Genomic DNA, 14812 nt, shown 5'->3' with positions numbered 1-14812 from the left:
AGTGGGAATAGCTCTGGTGCGCAGAGATGCCGGATGTCTGTATTGTCAGCTGTTGGGATTTTGGCATCTGCATCCTGAACGCCGGGATCCGGACAGCTGGCATTTTAGCTGCAGCACTATTTATTGCCTAACAACAACTTAAGTATGTATGCAATATTTGATGCTGTAAATACTTTTTTTTTGTGTGTGTATAGTTTACCTAGGGCCATCTATAGAACAATGTATAATCTGTGCAAAACAATAACATGCTGAGGCCTCTACACACCCGTTTACAAAAAAATTTTTGTTTAAAATAAATAAATCATAAATTACCCCTCGTGCACATACTTCCATACAGCTAATGGATGTCAGTACTCTGGTGGATAGCTCCTGCCATCCACTAATCAGCATGCTGCCCGCCATTCACGGTCCGGCTGCAGGCTGTGAGGCAGGTAGAGAATGCTGCATTATGTTTGGGGGATAGCCGTTCACGGTCCGGCTGCAGGCTGTGAGGCAGGTAGAGAATGCTGCATTATGTTTGGGGGATAGCCATTCACGGTCCGGCTGCAGGCTGTGAGGCAGGTAGAGAATGCTGCATTATGTTTGGGGGATAGCCATTCACGATCTGGCTGCAGGCTGTGAGGCAGGTAGAGAATGCTGCATTATGTTTGGGGGATAGCCATTCAGGGTCTGGCTCCAGGCTGTGAGGCAGGTAGAGAATTCAGCCTGGCCGCTCTGATGGTATGTAATTCACAATCAGAACTGTCAGGCAACATTCTCTACCTGCCTCACAAGAAGCTGTGGAGGCACTATCTTGGGCAGAAGATGCTCCCAGGCCCAGCACGACCCTTGCTCCTCATGGGGCCCTGAACAGCCGTCCACCAGTGGGTCCTTATGTTAAGCTGGCCCTGAGTTTATCCACTGGTACAAAAATATATATATAATATGTAGAACAGCTGGGACGCTCTTCTTAAATTACCCAATAATGCCTTGGTGCCTTCTGTGGCCAATATAGCAAAAAAAAACAATACAGTGGCACTCTAAGGGCTTTGCTCCAAGTAGTTAAATACAGGCGACCAGTACCTACTGCTCAGTCAATGTTTCAGTTTTATTTATTTTTTTAAACTTTCGTCAGGAGCTGCCATTGTTCAGTATGACTTTTAGCTAGTAAAGACGCACTTCTGCTGCTCTCCAGAGTCCTGTGGTGATTTGCACACAGACCACTTTACACTTAGCTGTAATGAAATTGCATATTGATAGACATATGTAAGCTCAGCCTTTTTTCTTGGGCTGATTCTGAGCTGCACAGAGATATTTATAATATTGAGAAGCCAACTTGCCGCATCTTGCTGCTGTGCATTTCCGTCTTGGTGCACCCATGGAAACTTTATACCAGCCAAGGGGCGTTTCAATGGAGGAAGGGACCCGTGTGCACCTCTGGGTGGGCTCCTTCCTCTGTACGGCGCAGTAGTCTCCATCATTGTGCCAGAGTCTACAGTGCATGTGGAGGTCTCCGGAAACATGGCTCCCACCGTGTTCCAGAGACAATTTTAACTACTGCGCATGCGAGGTGGCCATTTTGGCTGCAATTTTCACCGCAAATGCAGGGCCGGAAAGGTAAGTATTAAAATATGGGTGCAGTGTGTGCGGTGTGGGCCCCTTCTGGACCCAGGGGCCCTTATGCACTGCACACATTGCACCCATTATAGAAACACCAATGTACCAGCCCTATGGCAGGTGCAGTTTCTCTGTCTGATCATGGCCACCTGTGTATTTGAACACAGGGTGTATTTGGACGCAACCGCTTACAGCAACACGCCCACATCTGCTTAGCCACCCCCTGTTACTTCTAAGGAATGCCCACTGAATTCCTCAGATTGCGTGTCCTAATCTGTCACTGAGCACTAACAATCAAAACATTGCCAACTGCATGCGGCATGGAGACTGTGTGAATAATGCCCTCTATCGTTAAGGTTTATCTCCCTAATTAATGCTAAATTGTTTCCCTTTTGAACGCTTAGGACAAAGCTGTATGTTTACTGCGGTCAGCTCTCCTTACACAGATAAGCTGCATACCCAGCCGATTCTCGGGGTCATTCCGAGATGATCGTAGCTGTGCTAAATTTAGCACAGCTACGATCATCCACACTGACATGCGGGGGGACGCCCAGCACAGGACTATCCCGCCCCGCATGTCAGTGCTGGCTGACCCCCCCGCAGAAGTGCAAAGGCATCGCACAGCGGCGCTGGCGCATTTGCAGTTCTGACCAGATCGCACCGCTGCGATAAACTGCAGCGTGCGATCGAGTCAGAATGACCCCCCCTGAGCGGTGTTGCAGGAATACACTTATAATTAGAGCAGCATGGACTTTGAAGTACCCTAAATTATAGCCAAGCGCTGAGATTTCTTCTAGGGTTTTCAACTAAATCAACACAACTCTTGAATCATAACCTCTATTAACAACTGCATGAATAATTAAGGATTAGAAATCTGAATACACCATCAATTTCTTTTTATTTTTGTATCATTGCTATTTAAATTCAGAGTTTCTTCAATTATGTTATAGTCAACAATTGTCACTGACCCAACATAAATAAATGGTTTAATGAATGAATCCGACCACTTCACTTACGCATAACAATCACATGTGTCACTGTAGCATTAAGCTGATGCTCGCTGATGTTTGACTCTTGACGGGAGGTCTAAGGGGCAAGGGAAAGGAGAATGACAGTACATATTGTGTCATCAAGCCCCAGTCCTGCCCACTTCCATAAGGAAGAAAATTCGAGGGCCTCCAAGACATCTTCTGATTTCATCTCCACAATGAAACGCTCACCCTCAAATAAGTTAAGAAAGCATTGCTAGCTAATTGTAATAGTTTATATTACAGCCAATAAACCACATCACCTAAACAAGTCATTAATCAGCGGGGGGCTGCATATAAATTTCAAGCACTTTTCATGTCCTTGGCTAGCATCTTGAGTTTTTTTTGGAGTGACCACTCAATGTAGACCAATCTAAAACCAACTGAAGCGCAAGAAGTATACAGTGTATCGCAGAAGCACTGGTTTCCATGGGTGGCAAAACTGGCACTTCTGGTCACTTACCTACTTATCCTATTATTCTATATAGACGAGACAGTAATGCAAAGATTGGTACACGTAGATCTTGTTTATGGGTTTAGTACTTTAACTTTAGACTGACCGGTGCCAAGCGAGTCCTTTTGTGAAAATGAATAAACCTAAAGTGCAACTAACTGTACACAGCATGACGTATTTCATTAATTATATGAGTACTAGTGTTGATGACATGCTTCTTCCCACATTGTGGGAGGCACACAAAGCCACTATTCATGAAAATCCATATTCAAGCTTTCCGCCTAAGCACAATAGGGAGTTGATTGTGGAGTTAGAGACACATTCAGGTGGTGTCCTCCAAATATAAAAGGCTCTCGACCAACAGACGTTTATCAGAAATTAGTTTCTATTAAATTGCAGGTGAATGAGCTCCTCTCTGAGAATGCCACAAAAACACTCATGGTTTCATCATTGGTTCCCTGACAAATGTAACAAGGCAGACTCCAATTTAGAAACTTTCACAGCAGATGAGAACCTCTTGGCCCATCTACAGTACTCTGCTCTTTTTCATTTCTTCGTTTGGCTAATAGAGAGCCAGACGTACCAGAAACTGTATACATGTAATTGAGGTCTCCAAGGGACGTACAACCCAGATGTATTCCTCTCATTTTATGCTTCCCTTTACAATCATATCTTATTATTATTCCCTGCCAAACTACCTCGTTTACACACCTCCCACGTAGACTTCCCTATCGCCGATGTTTCTACAGTACAAATTTCTCAGAACTTCTAAACTCTCAAGAAATCTTCAGGAAATTGTCCTTATGGTTTTTACTGCTCATTATTACAAGTTTGTGGACCCTCTGATGCCCAGGCTAGCGGAAATGCTTAGCTCACTAATTGACAGGGCTCAGTGAACTCATGACCTGTTGATGTGGAGCAAAACCTTTTTGTCTAAGTCCTTAATCAAAAACTTTCTTTATAAACTCAGCCAAGTTCAGTAAGGCCATTACACACGGAGGAGTTCGCAGTACCATTCCTAAAGCAAGTACAGTAGGAAGCCATGCATGCCCTATGAATGGGGCACTGCCATCATCTCAGACTGCTTTGGAGGATTGTAACATGCATTAACTGTGATTTCTCTTTATTATTAATAAATGACACTATTGTGCTACCACATATTGAGATTTGTACTTTTACATTGGTAGTGATCATTTTCCTGAAGGTGGGCTGGCAGCTCACTGCGGGATAGGGAAAGTGCGCTGTGAGGATAGTTACAGATGTAAATGCTAAAACAGACCAGGATATAAACAATGGCCACATCCCAGCACAGGGAGTGATTGCTTTCTTAGGTTCCTTACTCTTGCTCTCCGCCACAGACTGACTGTTGCCTGTCGTTATAAACCAGAGAAGGGATGCAGTAGTATTTAATAATGAAAGATAAACATTCCAATTAGTGCTGTGAAAACTCTGTGTCCAGACCAGGGGCGGATTGGCCCACCAGGACACCATGACAGATTCCGATGGGCTGGTCCCATATCCCCCTCAGCCAGGCCGATTCACACTCAGGCTGGGCTGGCTCACACTGCTTCCAGTACTTGCGGTTCATTGGAACGCAGTCCGAGTGCTGCTAGCCGTGAAAAGTGGTGAAGCTGTTCTACCAACGGGGGACCTGGAGAAAGTAAACCAGCCCAGCAGCATCCTCTCCCTCGCCCCAGCAGAAGGACTCTTCAATGAGCCCGGCCTGGGAGCAGCAGCAAAGCGTTGGTCAGAGCTGGGTTCACTATACCCGCCACCACCCTAGTTCCCGCACTCTCACTGAACTGTCCAGAGCGGCGACTGAGCACTGAAGGGGACCCGGCATAGAGGTTATTTTTAATTATTATTTGCATTGTCGTGTTGGTGTAAGGGTTAGGGCGTCCCCGGTCACAGTGTATGGTTTGGGGACTGGGACAGGAGCAGGATGTACCTTGTTTTCAGGATGCCAGCTGATCAGGCAGCACTGACAGCCAGCCCTGGGGCAATCTCTAATGCAAAGACCTTCAGCCCTATAGCTGCCCAATGTCTGTCCATGATGATGGGCCTATTTATGTAATGTGGTGGCTATGTGTGTAATGCGCTGGCTATGTATGTGAATGCGGTGGCTACGTATGTAATGCAGTGACTGCGTATGTAAGGGGTCATTCAGATCTCGCTAGCGTTTTTTGCAGCACTGCGATCAGGTCAGAACTGTGCATGCGTATGCACCGAAATGCGCAGGCGTGTCGTACGGGTACAAAGCGGATCGTTGCTGTGTGATGGGTTTTACGAAGAATCCATTCGCACAGCGATCGCAAGGAGACTGACAGGAAGAAGGCGTTTGTGGGTGGCAACTGACCGTTTTCAGACAGTGGTTGGAAAAACACAGGCGTGTCCAAGTGTTTACAGGGCGGGTGTCTGACGTCAACTCTGGCCCCGGACAGGCTGAAGTGATCACAGCAGCTAAGTAAGTTATGGGCAACTCAGAAACTGCACAAAGTTTTTTTGTGCCACGCTTCTGCACATGCGTTTGCACACTTGCAAAGCAAAAATACACTCCCCTACAGGCGGCGACTATCTGATCGCAGGACTGCAAAAAACTGCTAACGAGCGATCAGGTCTGAATGACCCCCGTAATGCAGTGGCTATGTGTGTAATGTGGTGGCTATATATGTTATGTGGTGCTATTAGTGTTATGTGGTGCTATTTGTGTAATGTGGTGCTATTTATGGAATAATGTGGTGGCTATATATGTAATGTGGCTATGTATATAATCAGGGGCGGATTGGCCACTAGGAGAAATTCTGCTGCGCTGGTCCCCTGTGTCTGTGTTTCACTACTTATGTGCTCCCTTCCTGTACTGTGCTGTATGTAGTGTGTGCTTCCTCCTTGTACTGTACTGTGCTGTATGTAGTGTGTGCTCCTCCTCCCTGTACTGTATGTAGTGAGTACTCCCCCTTCCTGTACTGTGCTGTATGTAGTGTGTGCCCCCCCCCCCCCCTGTACTGTGCTGTATGTAGTGTGTGCTCCTCCTCCCTGTACTGTGCTATATGTAGTGTGTGCTCCCTCCCTGTACTGTGCTGTATGTAGTGTGTGCTCCCTCCGTGTACTGTGCTGTATGTCATGTGTGCTCCCCCTCCCTGTACTGTGCTGTATGTAGTGTGTGCTTCCTCCTTGTACTGTACTGTGCTGTATGTAGTGTGTGTTCCCCCTCCCTGTACTGTATGTAGTGAGTACTCCCCCTTCCTGTACTGTGCTGTATGTAGTGTGTGCCCCCCCCCCCCGTACTGTGCTGTATGTAGTGTGTGCTCCCCCTTCCTTTACTGTGCTATATGTAGTGTGTGCTCCCTCCCTGTACTGTGCTGTATGTAGTGTGTGATTCCCCTCCCTGTACTGTGCTGTATGTCATGTGTTCTCCCCCTCCCTGTACTGTGCTGTATGTAGTGTGTGATTCCCCTCCCTGTACTGTGCTGTATGTCATGTGTGCTCCCCCTCCCTGTACTGTGCTTTATGTAGTGTGTGCTCCCCCTCCCTGTACTGTGCTGTATGTAGTGTGTACTCCCTCCCTGTACTGTGCTCTATGTAGTGTGTGCTTCCTCCCTGTACTGTGCTGTATGTAGTGTGTGCTTCCTCCCTGTACTGTGCTGTATGTAGTGTGTGCTCCCCCTCCCTGTACTGTGCTTTATGTAGTGTGTGCTTCCTCCCTGTACTGTGCTGTATGTAGTGTGTGCTCCCCCATCCTGTACTGTGCTTTATGTAGTGTGTGCTTCCTCCCTGTACTGTATGTAGTGTGTGCTCCCCCTTCCTGTACTGTGCTGTATGTAGTGTGTGTGCTCCCTTCCTGTACTGTGCTGTATGTAGTGTGTGCTTCATCCCTGTACTGTGCTGTATGTAGTGTGTACTCCCCCTTCCTGTACTGTGCTGTATGTAATGTGTGCGCTCCCTTCCTGTACTGTGCTGTATGTAGTGTGTGCTTCCTCCCTGTTCTGTGCTGTATGTAGTGTGTACTCCCCCTTCCTGTACTGTGCTGTATGTAATGTGTGCGCTCCCTTCCTGTACTGTGCTGTATGTAGTGTGTGCTTCCTCCCTGTACTGTGCTGTATGTAGTGTGTGCTACCTCCCTGTACTGTATGTAGTGTGTGCTTCCTCCCTGTACTGTGCTGTATGTAGTGTGTGCTCCCTCCCTGTACTGTGCTTTATGTAGTGTGTGCTCCCCCTCCCTGTACTGTGCTGTATGTAGTGTGTGCTCCCTCTTCCTGTACTGTGCTGTATGTAGTGTGTGCTTCCTCCCTGTACTGTGCTGTATGTAGTGTGTGCTTCCTCCCTGTACTGTGCTTTATGTAGTGTATGCTTCCTCCCTGTACTGTGCTGTATGTAGTGTGTGCTCCCTCCCTGTACTGTGCTGTATGTAGTGTGTGCCCCCTCCCTGTACTGTGCTGTATGTAGTGTGTGCTCCCTCCCTGTACTGTGCTGTATGTAGTGTGTTCTCCTCCTCCCTGTACTGTGCTGTATGTAGTGTGTGCGCTCCCTTCCTGTACTGTGCTGTATGTAGTGTGTGCTTCCTCCCTGTACTGTGCTGTATGTAGTGTGTGCTAACTCTTCCTGTACTGTGCTGTATGTAGTGTGTGCGCTCCCTTCCTGTACTGTGCTGTATGTAGTGTGTGCTCCCTCTTCCTGTACTGTACTGTGCTGTATGTAGTGTGTGCGCTCCCTTCCTGTACTGTGCTGTATGTAGTGTGTGCTTCCTCCCTGTACTGTGCTGTATGTAGTGTGTGCTTCCTCCCTGTACTGTGCTGTATGTAGTGTGTGTTCCCCCTTCCTGTACTGTGCTGTATGTAGTGTGTGCGCTCCCTTCCTGTACTGTGCTGTATGTAGTGTGTGCTCCTTTCCTGCACTGTGCTGTATGTAGTGTGTGCTCCTTTCCTGTACTGTGCTGTATGTAGTGTGTGCTTCCTCTCTGTACTGTGCTGTATGTAGTGTTTGCTCTCTCCCTGTACTGTGCTGTATGTAATGTGTGCTCCCCCTTCCTGTACTGTGCTGTATGTAGTGTGTGCGCTCCCTTCCTGTACTGTGCTGTATGTAGTGTGTGCTTCCTCCCTGTACTGTGCTGTATGTAGTGTGTGCTCCCCCTTCCTCTACTGTGCTGTATGTAGTGTGTGCGCTACCTTCCTGTACTGTGCTGTATGTAGTGTGTGCGCTACCTTCCTGTACTGTGCTGTATGTAGTGTGTGCTCCCTTCCTGTACTGTGCTGTATGTTAGTGTGTGCTTCCCCCCTGTACTGTGCTGTATGTAGTGTGTGCTCCCCCTCCCTGTACTGTGCTGTAGGTAGTGTGTGCTCGCCCTCCCTGTACTGTGCTGTATGTAGTGTGTGCTACCTCCCTGTACTGTGCTGTATGTAGTGTGGGCTCCCTCCCTGTACTGTGCCTTATGTAGTGTGTGCTTCCTCCCTGTACTATGCTGTATGTAGTGTATGCTCCCCCTCCCTGTACTGTGCTGTATGTAATGTGTGCTCACCCTCCCTGTACTGTTCTGTATGTAGTGTGTGTTCCCTCTCTGTACTGTACTGTATGTAGTGTATGCTCCCCCTCCCTGTACTGTGCTGTATGTAGTGTGTGCTCACCCTCCCTGTACTGTTCTGTATGTAGTGTGTGTTCCCTCTCTGTACTGTGCTGTATGTAGTGTGTGCTCCCCCCTGTACTGTGCTCCCCCCTGTACTGTCAGGGACGGTTCTACACCTTGTGGCGCCCAGTGCGAAAGTTTCCACTGGCGACCCCCCTCCGCGGCAAAACAGTTAGTGCGCGCCAGAGGCGTGCGCCAAAAAATTGGGGCGTGGCTTCATAGGGGAGGGGCGTGGTCACAGTTATGCCCCCAGATTTGCCCCAAGTAGTTGTGCCCCCCAGTTGATTTGCCTTCGTAGCTGTGCCCCAGTAGTTGTGCCCACTATAGCTATGCCCCCAGTAGTTGTGCCCCGTTGCTTTGCCCCCAGTAGTTGTGCCCCCTGTCGCTGTGCCGCCAGTAGTTGTGCCCCCTGTAGCTATGCCCCAGTACCTGTGCCCCCTGTTGCTTTGCCCCCAGTAGTTGTGCCCTCTGTTGCTGTGCCCCTTATTGCTGTGCCCCAGTAGTTGTGCCCCTGTTGCTTTGCCCCCAGTAGTTGTGCCCTCTGTTGCTGTGCCCCCTGTTGCTTTGCACCCAGTAGTTGTGCCCCCTGTCACTGTGCCCCTTAGTAGCCGCTTACAAACACACACACACAAAAAAAAACCACAATACTTACCACAGCCCCGCTCCTGCTTCCCGAACGCTGCTGCTGCTGCTGCTCCGTCTGGCCTCCCGCGGATTCTCTCTATGGGAGAGACGTCATGACGTCTCTTCCATAGCAGCACCGCACAGACACTAGAGGTCAATAATGACCTCTAGTGTCTGTCACTGGAGCCGGCTGCAGCGGACGCCCACACAGCCCACGGCGTCTGCTGCAGCCGGGGAGCGGGTAGGCGACGGTGCCTGCGGGGTGACTGCGGCCGCGCCCCCAGGCCGCAGCGCCCCGGGCGCAGGCACTGCTTGCCCGCACCAAGAACCGCTCCTGTATGTAGTGTGTGATTCCACCCTGTACTGTGCTGTATGTAGTGTGCGCTCCCTCCCTGTACTGTGTTATATGTAGTGTGTGCTCCCCTTCCTTGTACTTAAAACAAATAAGGTTAAAAAAAGGGGTTTGTATAATGAAAAATCAATAAAATCAGAAGTAGATTAAAGGCATGACTGCAGTGTCAGTAGACACTGAAAGTAGGCATATCAGTCCTTGTATATTCAGACGTACAGATGTACATCAGGGAAGGGCATTGTAGCAGCATACAGTATGCATAAAGTCGCAGGTAAACATTAACATAATGTAAAGCAAAGGAGGCCCCAACTGTGTCTCTCTCAAGACCTCTGAGGAGTGACCTCACCCTCTTGACAAACCCCACCCCTTCAACAGACTCCACCCCCATTAGGGCTGCTTCCATAAATTTCCCGGGCTGGTGTTCGATCCCAATCCGCCCCTGGTCCAGACTCTACGCTGTTGTGTCCAGTGACCATTTTATCTGCCAGACCTTCTATTGCCCCCGCAGGCAGTCTCCCATCTCCTCCCGTCCGCTTCATATTACTACGTTTGCCTTGTCCACTGATGGAAAACTTGACCTTCCATTTGCCGTAATGTTTTGCTTTTACAGATATGAGAATATGGAGCCTATTCATCATTGGGGTGCCGCAAGTTTTGGTGCAGGGACAGCTAATTCGAAAAGCAACTGTCACAATGATTGGATCTCTCCCAGCATGCCCCACTGCCACCCTGTCACTCTGCTCATGCGCAGAACAACTTCCGGGTCACAGAGATCACAAAGGACAGCTCTTATCAAAAGAGATGTCCTTCACAATACTAATCACATATGTAAGTGCATACACGATTAGCATCGCTGCGATGGTCGGCGTGATCAACTAATACATCCCGCCCTCAGTAACTTGTTGCCTCCTCGTCATTGAGGTTCTTTGTATCTTTCTTTGCCTAGCAATTGTTTCTGCTGCCACATTATATTTCTAAATTATACTGCAGTCCATACTTAGATTTCCTCCATTGCAATGTCTCGTAGACTTATAAATATCTTGTCTTTCTGTTATGTGTTTCAGGATGGAATGGGGAACCTGAGAATCACAGACAGAGGTTTGCGGCTAGAGGGAGATTCTGAATTTCTCAAACCTCTGTATGCCAAAGAAATCCGCTCCAGGCCGGTAAGTGTGTTTTTTGTTCTTTAGCGGTAAAATCAGAATATCTTATCCCAGCAATGCATAAATGCTGTGGGACTCTACTGTGACAAATTCTCTTCTTAAAGGGCTGAATGGTAATAGCAGTGGTTTTTACATTTGAAAAATAGGTTCAAATCCCAAGCGAGGGAAGGATATCTATCTCCTGCCATCACATAACGCCAGCCATTAATACTGTACTGTTCACTTGTAAATTATTATTGCCTGCAGGTGTAAACAGCAGGTTTGCTAGAGCTGTCCTTGGGGAGCCAGAGTCACTCCAGGTTTTCGGCATAACAAGTGAATCTGCAATTTCATGTGCCTGTACTTAGAGGTTTTAAAATTCAATTAAATGAAATCGACCAAGAGAAATATTCATGTGACAGTTTTTTTTTTTGCTTGCTTTTTTATGCAACAGTTTTTATTGACATCATATTTCAATTTCAAATGCCCTGATTAAGCGAACGAAGTGTAACAGACGTTTCTATGAAGGAATTGAGTGAATAGAGAAGCCATAAGTACGTTGTAATACAGGCTGATATAACAGATTAATATGTGCTCTTTTATCAGGACAGCTTGGGTTTACTCAGGTCATTATTGATTCATAGATCAGTCCCATATTATATCATAGCAGCCCTATATAGGTACAGCAGCGCTGTCCCCATATCCCGGCACAGCAGCGCTGTCCCCATATCCCAACACAGCAGCGCTGTCCCCATATCCCAGCACAGCAGCGCTGTCCCCATATACCGAGACAGCAGCTCGGCACAGCACCAGTATGCCCATATCTCTGCACAGCAGCACTATCCTCATAGTGGCACAGCAGCAATATCCCCATAGTGGCACAGCAGCACTATCTCCATAGCGGCACAGCCGCACTATCCCCATATCCCGGCACAACAGCACAGTCTCCATATCCCTGCACAGCAGCACTATGTATGTACCAAGACATGGACACATACAGTATACTGGCTCGGCATGCCCATATCTCTGCAGAGCAGCACTGTCCCCATATTCCGTCACAGCAGCACTATGTATGTACCAAGACATGGACACATACAGTATACCGGCTCGGCACGCCCATATCTCTGCAGAGCAGCACTGTCCCCATATTCCGTCACAGCAGCACTATGCCCATATCTTTGCACTAGCAGCACTGTCCGCATATCTGGGTACAGCACATTATCTATGCCATATTTATGTCTTTGCATAGCACTCTCAATCCTGATTTCCACTTATCAGAATCCTGTACTATTTTCATGCATTTCATTATCAGTCATTTCCATTGGTAACGTCTGTATCATTGCTGGTTTCTATAGACCTCACTGTAAAGCATAAAAGGGGAGAGGAGAGAGATGATATCTGCTCATTTTCCAGCGGTTACAATAAAAAAGAATGAGAGAAGCACCAGGAAGATGTTTCATAAAGCCCAGCACAGAGTGATCACACTCATGGTCACATACAGTGTACTGGCACACATCCACCAATGACTGCACTCTCCCGACCTGTGCAGGCAATGTAATGCAGCCCCAGGCGCAGACTTTCATGTACGGTACATTATATATATATATATATATATATATATATATATATATTTATATTGTGCTTACTGTATGTCACTCATCCAATGTTTTACATAAAATAGTCTGACATCTTGCAGCTTGTCATTTATCCAATGTTTGTAATGCCCCAGCGATGCCAGCTGCTCCTCTGTTTCACCTGTGAAGCTGCTGATTGTTACGTCTCAATGTCAGCGATGCACTGTGAGCCTGGAGCTGGTCTGTAGTGTCACAGCTCAGCGTGATACTCAGAAGATGAGTGAATGCTGTGTGATGTGTAACAGATTGTTAAACCTGCACACAAACCGGCCGATAGTGAGGGAATAAGCGCCTTTTATTCCAGTATTTAGCTGTTTGCAAGTTGGCCGCATAAATAAATACAGCCCTCAAAATAAATCGGGAAGCCCTACATTTAATAACGTGGCTAGCAGCGGATCGCCTGAGGAAACCAGTGACTGTAAACATATGCTACGTATCAGTGTGGGCACAAACGTGCTGTACAGCTTCCTCACTGGCAGGTTAATGATAAAGATTTATACAGACAGGGAGGATCACCGAGATCACCATCTGCGGCTGCGGCAGCTGTGTCTCTGACTGACACACTGAGGGTGGAAGCGCAGACATCTGCTCTCTTGGTGTGGCTGCAAGACTGAGGGGTCTTAGAGCATTCTATGTATAAGATAAAAACATTATTTACAGTCTGGCACATTCATGATGACATGCATACTAGAGATGAGCGGGTTCGGTTCCTCTGAATCCGAACCCGCCCGAACTTCAGGTTTTTTACACGGGTCCGAGCAGGCTCGGATCTTCCCGCCTTGCTCGGCTAACCCGAGCGCGCCCGAACGTCATCATCACGCTGTCGGATTCTCGCGAGGCTCGGATTCTATCGCGAGACTCGGATTCTATATAAGGAGACGCGCGTCGCCGCCATTTTCACACGTGCATTGAGAGTCATAGGGAGAGGACGTGGCTGGCGTCCTCTCCGTTTAGAGAAGAGAGAGACACAGTATTTTCGGGGAGCATTATTAGGAGGAGTACTACTGTATACTACTATACTACTTGCTGAAGTGATATTTATAGATTAGATAGTGTGACTGTAAGTGTATTATCTGACTTGTGGGGGAGACACTGACAGTGGGGAGCAGTTAGAGTCTGAGAGCAGGACTCAGGAGTACATATAACGTACAGTGCACACTTTTGCTGCCAGAGTCAGTGCCACACTGCCATTGTTGTGACCACACTGACCACCAGTATAATAATATATTTTGTGATTGTCTGCTTAGGCCTCGGAGTACTAGTTGCAAGTTGCAACGTGACCTGTCCTGAAGTGACCACCAGTTTAATAATCAATCACCACCAGTTTAATATATATATATATATATATATATATATATATATATAATTGTATATAATATATATATATATATATAATATTGTATACCACCTACCCGTGGTTTTTTTTTTTTTCATTCTTCTTTATACATACTACTATAGTAGCTTACTGTAGCAGTCTGCGGTGCTGTGCTGACCTGACAGTGTCCAGCAGGTCCGTCATCAGTCATTACATAATAAATATATATAGTACCTGTCCGGCTGCAGTACTAGTGATATTCTATTGATTTCATCTCATTATCAATAATTTATCATCCAGTCTAGACTCTATATTAGCAGCAGACACAGTACGTTAGTCCACGGCTGTAGCTACCTCTGTGTCGGCACTCGGCAGTCCATCCATAATTGTATACCACCTACCCGTGGTTTTTTTTTCTTCTTTCTTCTTTGTACATACTACTATAGAGTATAGTAGCTTACTGTAGCAGTCTGCGGTGCTGCTGAGCTGACAGTGTCCAGCAGGTCCGTCATCAGTCATCATTACCTAATAAATATATTATCTACCTGTCCGGCTGCAGTACTAGTGATATTATATATACATACATATATATATTGATTTCATCTCATTATCAATCATCCAGTCTATATTAGCAGCAGACACAGTACGTTAGTCCACGGCTGTAGCTGCCTCTGTGTCGGCACTCGGCAGTCCATCCATAATTGTATACCACCTACCCGTGGTTTTTTTTTTTTTCTTTCTTCTTTGTACATACTACTATAGTATAGTAGCTTACTGTAGCAGTCTGCGGTGCTGCTGAGCTGACAGTGTCCAGCAGGTCCGTCATCAGTCATCATTACCTAATAAATATATTATCTACCTGTCCGGCTGCAGTACTAGTGATATTATATATACATACATACATATATATATTGATTTCATCTCATTATCAATCATCCAGTCTATATTAGCAGCAGACACAGTACGTTAGTCCACGGCTGTAGCTACCTCTGTGTCGGCACTCGGCAGTCCATCCATAATTGTATACCACCTACCCGTGTTTTTTTTTTT

The 14812-nt window shown here is 47.0% G+C and overlaps 1 protein-coding gene across 1 annotated transcript in view; it reads left to right on the top strand.

Annotated features, from left to right (window-relative positions):
• The window catches only part of LOC135037121 (delta-sarcoglycan-like), a 274675-nt gene that overhangs the window by 245342 nt on the left and 14521 nt on the right, over positions 1-14812 (top strand). Inside the window, exon 3 of the mRNA XM_063954518.1 lies at positions 10736-10837. Coding sequence (XP_063810588.1) covers positions 10736-10837 — 102 coding nt within the window. The remainder of the gene's footprint in view (positions 1-10735; positions 10838-14812) is intronic.

The sequence above is a fragment of the Pseudophryne corroboree genome, unplaced genomic scaffold, assembly GCF_028390025.1.
Source record: "Pseudophryne corroboree isolate aPseCor3 unplaced genomic scaffold, aPseCor3.hap2 scaffold_668, whole genome shotgun sequence".
Taxonomy (NCBI): domain Eukaryota; kingdom Metazoa; phylum Chordata; class Amphibia; order Anura; family Myobatrachidae; genus Pseudophryne; species Pseudophryne corroboree.
Note: the sequence above shows the minus strand (reverse complement) of the source record. Positions and strands in the feature narration are given on the sequence as shown.